The sequence below is a fragment of the Erpetoichthys calabaricus genome, chromosome 3 (assembly GCF_900747795.2).
Source record: "Erpetoichthys calabaricus chromosome 3, fErpCal1.3, whole genome shotgun sequence".
NCBI classification, from domain to species: Eukaryota; Metazoa; Chordata; class Cladistia; order Polypteriformes; family Polypteridae; genus Erpetoichthys; species Erpetoichthys calabaricus.
This window is the reverse complement of record NC_041396.2, coordinates 296,990,782-297,007,538: the sequence shown is the minus strand read 5'-3', so window position 1 is coordinate 297,007,538 and position 16,757 is coordinate 296,990,782. Positions and strand designations below refer to the sequence as shown.

Below are 16,757 nucleotides of genomic sequence, written 5' to 3'. Positions count from 1 at the left end.
CTGGGTTATGCCTCCTTCCATTTTGGCTTCCTGGCCGAGCAAGGGTCCACCATAACACTTACAGTATACACTGACCAACTACAGCACTGGGGCAACCCAAAAATCAAAGTGAAAAGCAAAGTATGGATTGAATTAACCCTAGTATCTGGCTGCAAGATAATCTCTTCTTGCACCACATCACATTTATACTGGAGGTTTGTGTGATGGTACCGATGTGACGACCGCGGTCATGTGACATGTGATTTGTGTCATGTAAATAATAAACAGGGGAAATTGATGTAAAGAGTGAAAATTCAGTGGGTCCCACCACGACCTTGGTGTGCGAAGGTGGAGGAGGAGAAGATCTTCCATCTGGGCACCTCTGAGGAGTTGTTGGAGAATCTCAGTCCTGAGATCCAGGATCTGGAATGCTGTTTGCAGCATCAGGAATGGGGGGTGGTGGGTGGAACTGGTATCTAACATCTGCTGAGGTACATTGGCCTAGGTTTGGGATGTGTGGTATACCTGATGCTGGAAAAGAACCGAAAACAAACCCATAAAATGGTACGATACCAACATTGGGATTTTCTGTACTGGAAGTAAATGTCAGCTTTCCTCTCAATCCCCACCCCCCCCTTCCCTCAACACTTGCTAGTGCAGTTCTGGAAAAACATCAGATTCATAGACTTCATGAAGTAAAATGACATGGGGAACCCATGGGGAACAGATAATTCCAAAACTCACCCTCTTACTCCAGCCTTCCTGGTGCTCACCACAATTGTTCACCTCCCTGGTGTGCCATCCTATACATTTTCATCTATCCATCCATTATCTAACCCGCTATATCTTAACTACGGGGTCACGGGGGGCTCTGCTGGAGCCAATCCCAGCCAACACAGGGCACAAGGCAGGAAACAAACCCCGGGCAGGGCGCCAGCCCACCACAGGGCACACACACACAAACTAAGGACAATTTAGAATCGCCAATGCAGCTAACCTGCATGTCTTTGGACAGTGGGAGGAAACCCACCCTGACAACATGCAAACTCCATGCAGGGTGGACCCGGGAAGCGAACCCAGGTCTCCTAACTGCAAGGCAGTAGCGCTACCCACTGTGCCACCGTGCCACCTGTGATGTTCTTACTTAGCCAAATATGTGCCTTACCTGTCTATGTGTGTGTAAAGAATGCCGATGAGATATGAAACATAACCAGTAGTCAATGTGCATGCTGGCTGCCAATTAAATAGTCAATAAGCGACTCTTTGCAGTTCATATATTTGTAAATCTGACTCTGAAGGAGTCATCAGACATGAACCTCACCGCACGTCACTGCACAGGGGGACAAAATGATGAATGTCTAGGACTGCAGTGCAATGCAAAACAAACAGAACTCAAAAATATCAAAGGTCAAATGTTCAGTGCAGTTAGTCGCCGTTCAAACTATTTGGCCGTGTGAGACTTGAAGGAGTGTGAAATAGCAAAGGGTGAAGCAGAAGTAGCAATATGAAGCAAACAGCCTGTTGGCTATCATGAAACATCTGTGCATAGACCATAACAGAGGTTTAAACAGAGAGAGACGCTGAACATCAAGATGAAGCAGAGGCCCATGGTGGTGCGACTCGGGCTATGTGGGTGTGTGCCACGGCCAACGAGCTGGGCAAGACACCGGGTAATTGGTGTGGCAGAGAGCTGATTGTTTGATTAGGTCAAAACCCCCCAGACCCCCCATTCAGCACTCCAGGCCTTGCTGGTAATTAGGACTCCGCATCCGCAGGTGGCTAAGGAGAAATCCTGAGCCAGAGAGGGGTCTCACATTGGAAAGGAAAAGAAAGACAGAATCAGGGAGTGCGCCAGTGTGGAGGTCGAGTGGTCAGTGGCATGTGAGGGAGCGGAAAGGAGGCGGCGCTCCAGGGTAGATCGTGTCCCCTCTGGACAGCCGTGAAGAGCCTCCTAGGGATCCCAAATAAAATGAAAACCCATCGGCGTGTTTAACACGGCATCATTAGGATTCACATGTATTGAAAATCTGACATACTGCATATTCTGAAAGATCTGAATGCCCCAACAGCGCCACGTGAAGTCATTGAAGACACACCCAGACTGATCTACAGACACGGTGTGACACAATAACGGAATGTGAATTACCTGAGAGGAAAGAAAAGAAATGTCTGGTGTGACGGTCTCTGCTTTTGTGTATGTGTGGTTTGTGTGAGCCTGTCCTCGAGTGTCACTCAGCATGATACGTGTGTGTGTGTGTGTGTGTGTGTGCAGCTGTTCTAAACTATGTCACTTGCAAATTGCTTCTTTCGTCACATCGCTGCTTCTTTTTTTGGTGCAAACTTGACTGCAGCTCTGCTCTGAGGTGACCTGACCACAGGAACAAAGAGATAAAAAATGGAGAACAAGAACAAGAGCAAGAGCAAGAGCAAGAGCTGTGTGCGACAGCAAATACCTTTACATTTAAGCATCAATCTATCAATTATATAGTGCCTTTCATAACCTATCTATCTCTCTATCTAATATAGTGCCATACCATTCCATTTTCTAATCCTGAGTGGGGTCACGGTAGTGGGGGGGAGTATGTGTGAAGTCAATTCCAGCAATCATCAGGCACAAGACAGGAATAATCCCTGGACAAACTGCCAGTCTGTTACAGTCTGAAAACACACACGTCAGGGGGCAATTGAACTGTGGGAGGAAATCAGAGCAGCCGGAGGGACCCCAGGCAGACCCTGGGAGAAAATGTAGTATCTATCTATCTATCTATCTATCTATCTATCTATCTATCTATCTATCTATCTATCTATCTATCTATCTATCTATCTATCTATCTATCTATCTATCTATCTATGATATAGTGCCTTTAATATCTATCTATCTATCTATCTATCTATCTATCTATGATATAGTGCCTTTAATATCTATCTATCTATCTATCTATCTATCTATCTATCTATCTATCTATCTATCTATCTATCTATCTATCTATCTATCTATCTATCTATCTATCTATCTATCTACCTATTATATAGTGCATTTCTATCTATCTATCTACACTCTAAAAAGAGAAAAAGGGCTATTTTTGATTTAAGGTAATTTTAGTAGTTGTAATGAACTATATTAATATGTTTGTTCACCTAACGTAATTTTTTGCCTTACTTCAAATTGAAAAACCTCGCTGTCGTTTAATGAAACTTGCTCTATTTAGTCTAAAGCAAAAAATCACTTTGGAGACCTTGCCGGCTCCGACCCCTGTGATGTCACGTCCGGGCTCGCACCAATGGCAGAAGACCTACATGAGCCCAACACCTTTGACTTCACTTCCTGTCTCCCACTTTAAAAGCCTCCACCTTTTCCCTATTCCGTCAGTTCTGGTTGGACTCGGTTTTGTGCACATCAGTGTTGTGTTATTTTGAAAAGCAACTTTGCAGCCAGGAAACCAAACTACAGTAATCCCTCACTTATCGCGGGAGATAGGTTCCAAGGCCGACCGCGATAACTGAATTTCCGCGAAGTAGGGACACCATATTTATTTAATTATTTAACGTTTATTTGGACGTTTTTAAACCCTCCCTGTATTGTTTACAACCCACCCTTTACTATATTAATAACAGGGACAACTGCTAAGCAATATGAAATCGGTAGATAAGTTTACACTTACTGTATAGCGAAGTACACGTAGCTATATATGACATGATGAATATGCTGCGCAGTAAAAATGATGACGATGAAAGTGATGATCCCCTGAATGCAGTATAAAGAGCACGTTAATATTGAATGAGTGAGATGAGATGAGACTTCCTGGTTAATGCAGCACTGCGTCGCTGAGCCAATCAGCAGCACACAGGAACTTAACTGCGTGCTCTGATTGGGTAGCTTCTCAGCCATCCGCCAATAGCATCTCTTGTATGAAATCAACTGGGCAAACCAACTGAGGAAGCAACTATCAGAAGTAAAAAGACTAATTGTCCGCAGAAACCCGCGAAGAAGCGAAAAATCTGCGTTATATATTTAGATATGCTTACATATAAAATCCGCGAAGTCGTGAATCCGCGAAAAGTGAACCGCGAAGTGGCGAGGGATTACTGTATACGGGTGGCTGCCCCAAACCTTTATATGACTCTGTCTCGAGTTTGTGACTATACATCAATCCATTTTCCAACCCGCTAAATCTGAACACAGGGTCACGGGGGTCTGCTGGAGCCAATCCCAGCCAACACAGGGCACAAGGCAGGAACCAATCCCGGGCAAGGTGCCAACCCACCGCAGGACACACACAAACACACCCACACACCAAGCACACACTAGGGCCAATTTAGAATCACCAATCCACCTAACCTGCATGTCTTTGGACTGTGGGAGGAAACCCACGCAGACACTGGGAGAACATGCAAACACCACGCAGGGAGGACCCAGGAAGTGTACCCAGGTCTCCTAACTGCGAGGCAGCAGCGCTACCACTGCGCCACCATGCTGCCCGACTATATATATATATATATATATATAACATATATATATATATACATTTTATGTATACTATATAATGTTATGTAATGTTCAAAATATAAGGTGTATTTAATATACTGTATGTACATATAATTATTTCAAATAGATATGTTATGTATAATTTATAAACATTTTTTGTGAAAAGCTTATAAAATATATTGTGTATTTAATATGTATATATATGTATTTTTTCTGAAATGTTTGTTCTGAATATTTACAGAAAAAACATGTTCAAGGAATGACCAAAAAATTGATTTTTGTGTTGCAAATATTCAGTAATAAATCTAAAAGAGTTTTGCTATAGCTGGTTCAGTAACATTCACCACCATTAGATCAGTTTAAAAACATGTTTCATGTTTGAAGGCACTGTACAAAATGTAGCACTAATTTTAAAATAAATTTGCTTCCATTGTTTAAAGCAAAACATTGTTGTGGTTTGTTTTATTAAAAACAATTTCACCCTAACAAATAGTGAATTCAACACCATATAAAGAACATATTTAGTTGAGTCCAGTTAAGAATTTAAGTTGGCATTACAGTGAATACAATAATGGACAAAATTTTAATTTGAGTTCATCCATCCATTATCCAACCTGCTATATCCTAACTACAGGGTGACGGGGGTCTGCTGGAGCCAATCCCAGCCAACACCAGGGCGCAAGGCAGGAAACAAACCCTGGGCAGGGCGCCAGCCCATCGCAGTTAATTTGAGTTTTTAAAGAACACTATCTATCTATCTATCTATCTATCTATCTATCTATCTATCTATCTATCTATCTATCTATCTATCTATCTATCTATCTATCTAATATATAGTGCCTTTCACATCTATCTATCTATCTATCTATCTATCTATCTATCTATCTATCTATCTATCTATCTATCTATCTATCTATCTATCTATCTAATATATACTGCCTTTCACATTTATCTATCTATCTATCTATCTATCTATCTATCTATCTATCTATCTATCTATCTATCTATCTATCTATCTAATATATACTGCCTTTCACATTTATCTATCTATCTATCTATCTATCTATCTATCTATCTATCTATCTATCTATCTATCTATCTATCTATCTATCTATCTATCTATCTATCTATCTATCTATCTAATATATACTGCCTTTCACATCTATCTATCTATCTATCTATCTATCTATCTATCTATCTATCTATCTATCTATCTATCTATCTATCTATCTATCTATCTATCTAATATATACTGCCTTTCACATCTATCTATCTATCTATCTATCTATCTATCTATCTATCTATCTATCTATCTATCTATCTATCTATCTATCTATCTATCTATCTATCTATCTATCTATCTATTGTGACGGACGGCTGGCTGCTCAACCCGGCCAGGACACCCAGAAAGGATAAAGACGGGGGGAAAGCAGTTACAGAGGGACAATGCCTCCCCAAGAACGCCAGATGGAGATGCCCCTGCAGCATAGTGGCACCCCAGATTCCCACAGGTCACCATGGGAGTTGGAGTCCGGTTTCACAGCCCTGCTGGGTGCCATGGGTGCCACCAGGACACGCTGCAGGGAGGCTTGAGAATTTATATTTCCCGTATAGCCCGGAAACACTCATGAGTCATGGGGAAGGAACCACAAGAGTACTTCCGGGCTGAAGAAATCCACAAATCTCCATCGGACCCGGAAGTGCAGACAAATCACGTGGTTAGAAGGACAGAAGCACTTACGGGTCAAAGACTATTTAAAGGGCTCATGGAGACTCACCAAGCTGAGCTGGAGTTGGGTGGGAGCAGGACAGAGCTTGGCGGGAGGAGTGGAGGAGAGATTTCTGAACAGTGGTTGTTACTTTGTTTATGTATGGTGGTGGAGGTGCTTTTGGGCACTGCATTAAGAAGAAAAACCATTAAAGATGTTCTTGGTGATTTTACCCTGTGTGCAGTGTGTCTGTCTGTTGGTTTAAAAGAGGCAGCAGCGACCTCTAGCGTCCACACTATCTATCTATCTATCTATCTATCTATCTATCTATCTATCTATCTATCTATCTATCTATCTATCTATCTATCTATCTATCTGTCTGTCTGTCTGTCTGTCTGTCTGTCATAAAGTGCCTTTCACGTATACAGTATCTATTCTATAGTATCTTTCATAGTTTTATCAATAATGTAATGTCTTTCATACCTATCCATTTATCTAGGAGGTATATAGTGCCTTTCATTTAGTATTGTCTATTAAGGGCAAAGGTGCAATGGTTGTAAGGCTGCTGACTTGCAACTGAGAAGCCGAGGTTCAATTCCCAGGTGCTCCCTGTGTGATGTTTTGATGCTCTCCCTGTGTCCACATTGGTTTCCTCCCAGAGTCTATAGAGGTGGATTGACAATGCTAAACTGGCCTGATGGTGTGGTGTGTGTGTGTGTGTGTGTGTTTACCCTGTGATGGTTTGGCACCCTGTCCTGGTGTTGTTTCTGACTTGCACCTGATGGTTGCTCTGATAGTCTCCAGCTGTCCCACAACCCTGCCCTCTATAAGCAGGTTTGGATTGTGGATGGATCTGTGTGTCTTTGATATCTACCTCTTAATTATATAGTGCCTTACATAACCAATTTATCTTAAAAGTTGTCTGTCTGCTCTCTGTCTGTCCTTCCCCATCCTTTCCTGTCTGCACACCTCTGGTCCATCCATCCTCCGGTCACAACCCGTTATATTCATATGTGACCTGTGCTTGAACTTGGACATAGGAAGTGCTCAGTGTAACATTTAAATGGAAACAATGGGCATCCTGTGGGCAGACTCCGAGTATCAAATGAACCATCTGTGGATGGCATGTTCATTCTGTGATATGGAAGAAAAAACAGTTAGGGTTATGTGGTCAAAGTGTGCAGCTGGTGGAATAAATGCATACGTGTGTGGAGGAAACATGTCTTACATGAAATAATGTGGACATACTGAGGACCACCAACATGTGAAAGCTTTGATTTTGGTGACACATATAATTTTCCAGACAGATCCGATGGTGGAGCATACAGTGGAGGGAAGAAAGACAGAAGTTTAAAGTGTAAGGATGATGGACAGATCTGGGGTAAACAGCATGTGACGCATCTTCTTGTTGCACGCATGCTGGTGTAAACATCTTGATGGCAGCACAACTAGAAATTGAAACGATGACCCGACCTTCAAGGTCTAATAATTTGACTTATGGTGAGGCAGATGTGAAGCTAATGGTGCGAGGCTTTTTGATAATTAAGACAATCCTGTATGGTTTATTCCCTCTGGGCACCACTCAGGAGAGCCACATCATTCTGAGATGGGCAGCCCTCTGCTTTGGTGAGCTGAGACTGGCAGATTTATGGGGCACTGAAGCATTTCCAAGATGTACAAACCTGGGTCCGTAGAGGGCGTCCATCTCAAATAACCCACCCTTGAACTCAGTGAGTGATCCTTTCTTTGTTTTTTTTGTCTTCTTCACAGATCATGATGTCAAGCAATCAGCTGATGGAGATTCTGCTGCTGACCACCATGGTGGCGGACCATGTCGTCGCACAGACAGGTTTGTCTTATCATGTCATTACCACCTCGTTCAGAAGTCTGACTGTTGTCTTGTAACGTGTCTCCTGGTCAGCAGGTGGAGAGGAACAAGTGCTCCTCTAGTCCAGATGGTTCCAAAATTAGCCTGACCAGTAGCTACTGACCATTCAAGCATAGCTGACTAGCAGATACTAACTGATTGTTGAACTCAAGAAGGCCAGTAGATGCTAAGTGCTTGAGTTAGGATGGCCAAAAGATACTGATGACATGTACTCACTTAGTTCTCGTGGTGGAGTGGTGGCTCTGAGGCTAGGGATCTGCACTGGCAATTGGAAGGTTGCTGGTTCAAATCCCGTAAATGCCAATAGGGACTCTGCTCGGTTGGGCCATTGAGCAAGGCCCTTAACCTGGAATTGCTGAGTGCTTTGAGTAGTGAGAAAAGTGTTATATAAATGCAAAGAATTATTATTATCAAAGAATTAGACTAACCAGAAGGAGCTGGTCACTCTAGTCAGGCGGAGCAGTAGGTGCTGATTACTTGAGTGGTGCTAACCAGCAGATGCTGACCACTAAACTCAGGGTGACCCGTAGGGTAGACTGGCCAACAGGTAATGAGCACTCAGGACAGGTTGACCACTAGATACAACATCCTCTAGTCATGTTGACCACTAATCGTGTGAGTCATGCTGGCCAGTAAATAGCGAGTGCCTGAATCAGGCTGACCAGGTGTTACTGTGCTTTTAGGAGGGCTGGTCAGTAGATTATGATGCTTGACCCAAATTGATCATCATATACTAAACACTTAGGTAAGTCTGGCCAATAGATTCTGAGCTCTCGAGTCAGACTGACCAGTAGGTATTGACCGCTCAGACCAGAATGATCAGTAGATCCAAGTCCGATTAACTGGGTGATATCAACTCTCAAGCCAGGCTAACCATTCAAGTCAGAAAGATCAGTAGATACTGTGATATCTGGGTCCGTGGAACTCAAAAAACAAGCCAGGTCTATAAAGAAAAGAAAGGGAGAGGAGGACTGTAAACCCCTGGTCCAAAGAACAAAACAGCACTTCTAATAGTCATAACAACGTTTATTTAAAAGAAGGAAAAACAGCAAACAGCAATACATTCCCAAAAATGCCTGGATGAATACAAAATGAACCTGGGAAGACACAACCCAAAAGTGAATAAATTCCAAACCTGAAATCCACAATTAAAACCAAAGACAAAAGCAAAAGGTTCACAAACCTACGAATGAAAGCGATACATGGACAAAAATCACAAAAGAGAAAAGAATCCAAGATGAGCAGAACAGCACAGGCAGCAGCTAACGACTCAGCAGCAGGCTGGGGCCTCTCATGGCCTTTATAAGGGGATCAAGTAGCGAGTGTCTGCTGTGGTGAATCGGGGGCCCCCACCCCCTTGGACTCAACGTGTAACAGCAAGGACAATAATTAATGAAATAAAAATAAGAAGGCATTTTGACATTATGAATATGTAAGACACTACTATCCATCCATCCATCCATCCATCCATCCATCCATTGTCTCCCGCTTATCCGAGGTCGGGTCGCGGGGGCAGCAGCTTGAGCAGAGATGCCTAGACTTCCCTCTCCCCGGCCACTTCTTCTAGCTCTTCCGGGAGAATCCCAAGGCGTTCCCAGGCCAGTCGAGAGACATAGTCCCTCCAGCGTGTCCTGGGTCTTCCCCGGGGCCTCCTCCCGGTTGGACGTGCCCGGAACACCTCACCAGGGAGGCGTCCAGGAGGCATCCTGATCAGATGCCCGAGCCACCTCATCTGACTCCTCTCGATGCGGAGGAGCAGCGGCTCTACTCTGAGCCCCCTCCCGGATGACTGAGCTTCTCACCCTATCTTTAAGGGAAAGCCCAGACACCCTGCGGAGGAAACTCATTTCAGCCGCTTGTATTCGCGATCTCGTTCTTTCGGTCACTACCCATAGCTCATGACCATAGGTGAGGGTAGGAACATAGATCGACTGGTAAATTGAGAGCTTTGCCTTATGGCTCAGCTCCTTTTTCACCACGACAGACCGATGCAATGCCCGCATTACTGCGGATGCCGCACCGATCCGCCTGTCGATCTCACGCTCCATTCTTCCCTCACTCGTGAACAAGACCCCGAGATACTTGAACTCCTCCACTTGGGGCAGGATCTCGCTACCAACCCTGAGAGGGCACTCCACCCTTTTCCGGCTGAGGACCATGGTCTCGGATTTGGAGGTGCTGATTCTCATCCCAGCCGCTTCACACTCGGCTGCGAACCGATCCAGAGAGAGCTGAAGATCACGGCCTGATGAAGCAAACAGGACAACATCATCTGCAAAAAGCAGTGACCAAATCCTGAGCCCACCAAACTGGACCCCCTCAACACCCTGGCTGCGCCTAGAAATTCTGTCCATAAAAGATATGAACAGAATTGGTGACAAAGGGCAGCCCTGGCGGAGTCCAACTCTCACTGGAAACGGGTTCGACTTACTGCCGGCAATGCGGACCAAGCTCTGGCACCGATCGTACAGGGACTGAACAGCCCTTATCAGGGGGGGCCGGTACCCCATACTCTCGGAGTACCCCCCACAGGATTCCCCGAGGGACACGGTCGAATGCCTTTTCTAAGTCCACAAAACACATGTAGACTGGTTGGGCAAACTCCCATGCACCCTCCAGGACCCTGCTAAGGGTATAGAGCTGGTCCACTGTTCCGCGACCAGGACGAAAACCACACTGTTCCTCCTGAATCCGAGGCTCGACTATCCGACGGACCCTCCTCTCCAGGACCCCTGAATAGACTTTTCCAGGGAGGCTGAGGAGTGTGATCCCTCTGTAGTTGGAACACACCCTCCGATCCCCAGAGGCACTGTCCCTGATGTCCATGTGATGTTGCAGAGGCGTGTCAGCCAAGACAGTCCTACAACATCCAGAGCCTTGAGGAACTCCGGGCGTATCTCATCCACCCCCGGGGCCCTACCACCAAGGAGTTTTTTGACCACCTCGGTGACCTCAGTCCCAGAGATGGGGGAGCCCACCTCTGAGTCCCCAGGCTCTGCTTCCTCATTGGAAGGCATGTTAATGGGATTGAGGAGGTCTTCGAAGTATTCCCCCCACCGACCCACAACATCCCGAGTCGAGGTCAGCAGCGCACCATCCCCACCATATACAGTGTTGACACTGCACTGCTTCCCCTTCCTGAGACGCCGGATGGTGGACCAGAATCTCCTCGAAGCCGTCCGAAAGTCATTCTCCATGGCCTCCCCAAACTCCTCCCACGCCCGAGTTTTTGCCTCAGCAACCACCAAAGCCGCATTCCGCTTGGCCTGCCGGTACCTATCAGCTGCCTCCGGGGTCCCACAGGACAAAAGGGTCCTGTAGGACTCCTTCTTCAGCTTGACGGCATCCTTCACCGCCGGTGTCCACCAGCGGGTTCGGGGATTGCCGCCACGACAGGCACCGACCACCTTACGGCCACAGCTCCGGTCAGCTGCCTCAACAATAGAGGCACGGAACATGGCCCATTCGGACTCAATATCCCCCACCTCCTTCGGGATGTGGTCGAAGTTCTGCCGGAGGTGGGAGTTGAAGCTACTTCTGACAGGGGGCTCTGCCAGACGTTCCCAGCAGACCCTCACAACACGTTTGGGCCTACCAGGCATGACCGGCATCCTCCCCCACCATCGAAGCCAACTCACTACCAGGTGGTGATCAGTTGACAGCTCCGCCCCTCTCTTCACCCGAGTGTCCAAGACATGTGGCCGCAAGTCCGACGACACGACCACAAAGTCGATCATCGAACTGAGGCCTAGGGTGTCCTGGTGCCAAGTGCACGTATGAACACCCCTATGCTTGAACATGGTGTTCGTTATGGACAATCCGTGACGAGCACAGAAGTCCAATAACAAAACACCACTCGGGTTCAGATCAGGGGGGGCCATTCCTCCCAATCACGCCCTTCCAGGTCTCACTGTCATTGCCCACGTGAGCATTGAAGTCTCCCAGCAGAACGAGGGAGTCCCCAGGAGGTATGCCCTCTAGCACCCCCTCCAGGGACTCCAAAAAGGGTGGGTACTCCGAACTGCTGTTCGGTGCATACGCACAAACAACAGTTAGGACCCGTCCCCCCACCCGAAGGCGAAGGGAGGCTACCCTCTCGTCCACCAGGGTAAACCCCAATGTACAGGCTCCAAGTCGGGGGGCAATAAGTATACCCACACCTGCTCGGCGCCTCTCACCGGGGGCAACTCCAGAGTGGTAGAGAGTCCAGCCCCTCTCAAGGAGATTGGTTCCAGAGTCCAAGCTGTGCGTCGAGGTGAGCCCGACTATATCTAGCTGGAACCTCTCAACCTCGCGCACTAGCTCAGGCTCCTTCCCCTTCAGAGAGGTGACATTCCATGTCCCAAGAGCCAGCTTCTGTAGCCGAGGATCAGACCGCCAAGGTCCCCGCCTTCGGCCACCACCCAACTCACACTGCACCCGACCTCCTTGGCCCCTCCCATAGGTGGTGAGCCCATGGGAAGGGGGACCCACGTTGCCTCTTCGGGCTGTGCCCGGCCGAGCCCCATGGGTGCAGGCCCGGCCACCAGGTGCTCGCCATTGAGCCCCACCTCCAGGCCTGGCTCCAGAGTGGGGCCCCGGTGACCCGTGTCCGGGCAAGGGAAAACGCCGTCCAAAATTGTTTTTCTTCATAGGAGGTTTGTTTAACCGCTCTTTGTCTCATCCCTCACCTAGGACCAGTTTGTCTTGGGTGACCCTACTAGGGGCATAAAGCCCCGGACAACAGAGCTCCTAGGATCATTGGGACACGCAAACCCCTCCACCACGATAAGGTGACGGTTAAAGGAGACACTACTAATTAGAATTTAAAATAATATAAAATAATATAAGGAAGGAAAGGAAGCAACAAAATATTCAATAACATAAAATAGAAAGGAATTAATAAAAAAATACACAAAATAAAAGAAAAGAAAACAAAAGGCCTGGTGACACCTGACCTGAGCCAGCCTGGCCAGTAGAAGCTGAAAACACACAGCTGACTAGTAGGCACTGACCACTCGTGTCAGGATCACCAGCATATCCTGACGACTCAAGTGAGGATTGACCAGCAGATCCTGATGACTGACATCATGCTGACCAGTAGATCCTGAGCACTTGAGCCATGCTGACCAGAAGATTCCTAGCTTCTAATCGAGCTACCAAGCAGATTATGAATGCTAACATGAGGCTGGTAGGTACTGACCATTTTTTAGTCAGGATGACCAGTAGATGCTGAGTGCTTGCCCAAAAGGCTGGTTAGGAGATCCTGAGCAGTTGAGTTAGGCTGATCAAGAAATTCTGGGCTCTTAAGTATGAATGAATGAATGAAGGCTGACCAGTAGATACTGATGACTGAAGTTAGAATGACCAGTAGAAGCTGAGAACTTTAGGAAGGTTAGGATGATCTACGAGTATATTATCAACACTTGGTTAAGATTGACCAGTGAATACTGATGACGCAAGTCAAGATGGCCAACAAATCCTGATCAGTTGAGCTAGGCCTATCAGGAGATTATGAGCTCCTAAGAGGGCTAATGAGCATATTATGAATATTAAAGTGAGGCTTAAACAGTTGATACTGACCATTTAAGTCTGGATGACCAGTAGATAATGATGACTTAAGTCGGGATGACTAGAAGATCCTGAGAGCTTGAGTTAGTCTAATCAGGAGATTCTGAGCTCCTTAGAGGACTAACAAGTATATTATAAACAGTCTGACCAGTGGATACTGATGACACAACTGAGGATGACCAGTACATGTTGAGCACTGTCCAGGAGATTCGGAGATCCTAAAGTGACTGACAAGAACATTATGAATACTCAGCTGTGGCCGAGCAGAAGATACCGATAACTGCAGTCAGGATGACTAAGAGATCCTTAGCACTTGAGTTAGGCTAATCAGGACATTCTGAGCCTCTAATTATGACTGTGCGGTTTTCTAGGTGATACTGATGACTAAAGTCAGGATGACCAGTAGAAATCAAATACTTGAGCCAGGTTAGGCTGGCCTGGGTTCCTAAGGTGGCTTATGAGCAAACTATGCATTATCAGTCAAGTCTGAACAGTAGATACTGATGATGCAAGTTAGGATGACCAGTAGATGTTGAGAAATTGAACCAGACTGACCAGGAGATTCTGAGCTCCTAAGGTGAATGACAAGCACATTATGAATACTCAGATGAGGCTGAGCAGTAGATACTGATGACTCCAGTCATGATGACTAGGAGATCCTGAGCACTTGAGTTAGGCTTCTCAGGACATTAGGAGCTCCTAAGTATGAATGTGAGGTTTTCCAGTTAATACTGATGACTGAAGTCAAGGTGACCAGTAGAAGCTTGAGCCAGGTTAGGCTGGCCTGAGCTCCTAAGATGGCTTTTGACCATTCTGGGCATAATCAGTCAAGTCTAACCAGTAGATACTGATGATTCAAGTCAGATTTGCACCGTGGTCCTGAAGCCACACAATTTTGTCTCAGCCTGTCCTATGTATTTGGATGGGATGACAATAAAGCAACTTGAACTTGATCTTGATGACTAGAAGATACAAAATATTTGAGGCATACTGACCAGCAGATGCTGAGCACTTGAGCCAAGCTGACTAGGAGATTTTGACAATCTATTGATTTTAATGGATATGCTATGAATACTCAGGTGAGGCTGAGCAGCAGATACCGATGACTGCAGTCAGGATGACTAGGAGATCCTGAGCACTTGAGTTAGGCTAATCAGGACATTCGGAGCTTCTAATTATAATTGTGAGGTTTTCCATGTCATACTGATGACTGAAGTCAGGATGACCAGTAGAAACTGAGTACTTGAGCCAGGTTAGGCTGGCCTGGGCTTCTAAGGTGGCTTATGAGCGTAGTATGTATTATCAGTCAAGTCTAACCAGTAGATACTGATAACACAAGTCAGGATGAGCAGTAGATGCTGAGCACTTGAGCTAAACTGACCCGTAGATGCTGAGCACTTGGACCAGACTGACCAGGAGATTCTGACCTCCTAAGGAGGCTGACAAGAACATTATGAATACTCAGCTGTGGCTGAGCTGTAGATACTAATGACTGCAGTCAGGATGACTTGGAGATCCTAAGCACTTGAGTTAGGTTAATTAGAACATTCTGAGCTCCTAATTATGATTGTGAGGTGTTCCAGTTAATACTGATGACTGAAGTCATGATGACCAGCAGAAACTGAGTACTTGAGCCAGGTTAGGCTGGCCTGAGCTCCTCAGGTGGCTTATCAGCATATTAAGCCTTATCAGTCAAGTCTAACCAGTGGATATGGATGACGCAAGTCACGATGACCAGTAAATATATAATGCTTGAGACGGACTGACCAGTAGATGCTGAGCACATGAGTTAGGCTGTCCTGGGAGATTTTGAACAAGTACAGTATGAATGCAAGGCTGATAAGTTGATACTGAAATTGAGAGCTGATCTCCTAAGGAGGCTAAAGAGTATGAATGAATAGTCAGTCAAGTCTAACCAGTAGATGATTATGAAGCAAAGATGACCGGTAGGTACAAAACACTTGAGTCAGGCTGACCAGGAGATTCTGATTCTGACCTCCTAAGGGTGTCTAACGAGTATGTTATGAATACTCAGGTAAGGCTGACCAGTAGATACTGATGATTCAGGTCAGGGTGACTAGTAGATCCTAAGCGCCTGAGTTAGGACATGCCGAGCTCTTAAGTAAAAATGTGAGGTTGCTCACTTCATACTGATGACTGAAGTTAGTAAGACCAGAAGAAACTGAATTCTTGAGCCAGGTTAGGCTGGCCTGAGCTCGTAAGGTGGCTTATGACCATACTACCCATAATCAGTCAAGTCTAACCAGTAGATACTGATGAGTCAAATCAGATTTGCACCGTGATCCTGAAGGCACACAATTTCGTCTCAGCCTGGACTGTGTATTTGGATGGGATGTGTCAAATGACAAGACAAGAGCCAGAAAAAGATTTGGGGCAGCCTCCCGTATACCTGAAGCCCAGTTGCAAATTTGAAACTTGGTTGCACAGTAGAGCATGTTTGAATCCAGAGCAGAACTGACTTGGGTGAGGCAAAGTTGGCGGTTTTAAAGGAAGCCAGAGGAAGTGATGTCATCAGGCCCAGGACCTGAAGTGACGTTGTCTCGCCCAGGACTGGAAGTGATGCCATTGGGCGCATGACCTGAAGTGACGCCGTCTCGCCCAGGACTGGAAGTGATACCATTGGGCCCAGGACCTGAAGTGACGTCGTCTTACCCAGGACAGGAAATGACGTCATCGGGGCCAGGCGGAATTTCCCTTAACTGGTCTGCAGTGGAAAGAGAGAAAGGATTGGCACACTCCATCACCCCCTGGTCTGGCGTGGAATGACCCTCATTTGAGCGCTTTATCTGCCTCCCATGTGCACGTGTGTGACAGATGACAATAAAGAAACTTGAACTTGAACTTGGATGACCAGTAAATACAAAATACTTGAGCCGTGCTGACCAGCAGATGTTGAGCACTTGAGCCAGGCTGACCAGGAGATTTTAACAATCTTATCGGGTATGCTGACCAAGAGATATTGACAACTCAAGTCAGGGTGACTAGTAGAGCATCTGAGCGCTTGAGTTTGGCAGATTCAAAGTGGGGCTAACGAGTCTATTATGAATGCATGGCTGACCAGGTGATACAAGTCAGGATGACCAGCAGAAACTGATCTGAGCCCCAAAGGGGGCTAACGAGTATA

The 16,757-nt window shown here is 46.1% G+C and overlaps 1 protein-coding gene across 2 annotated transcripts in view; it reads left to right on the top strand.

Annotated features, from left to right (window-relative positions):
- itgb7 (integrin, beta 7) overlaps positions 1-16,757 on the top strand; it is a 77,314-nt gene that overhangs the window by 13,496 nt on the left and 47,061 nt on the right. For both annotated transcript variants that reach the window (XM_051925053.1, XM_051925052.1), the window contains exon 2: positions 7,945-8,023. In XM_051925053.1, coding sequence (XP_051781013.1) covers positions 7,948-8,023 — 76 coding nt within the window. In that variant the 5' untranslated portion in view covers positions 7,945-7,947. The remainder of the gene's footprint in view (positions 1-7,944; positions 8,024-16,757) is intronic.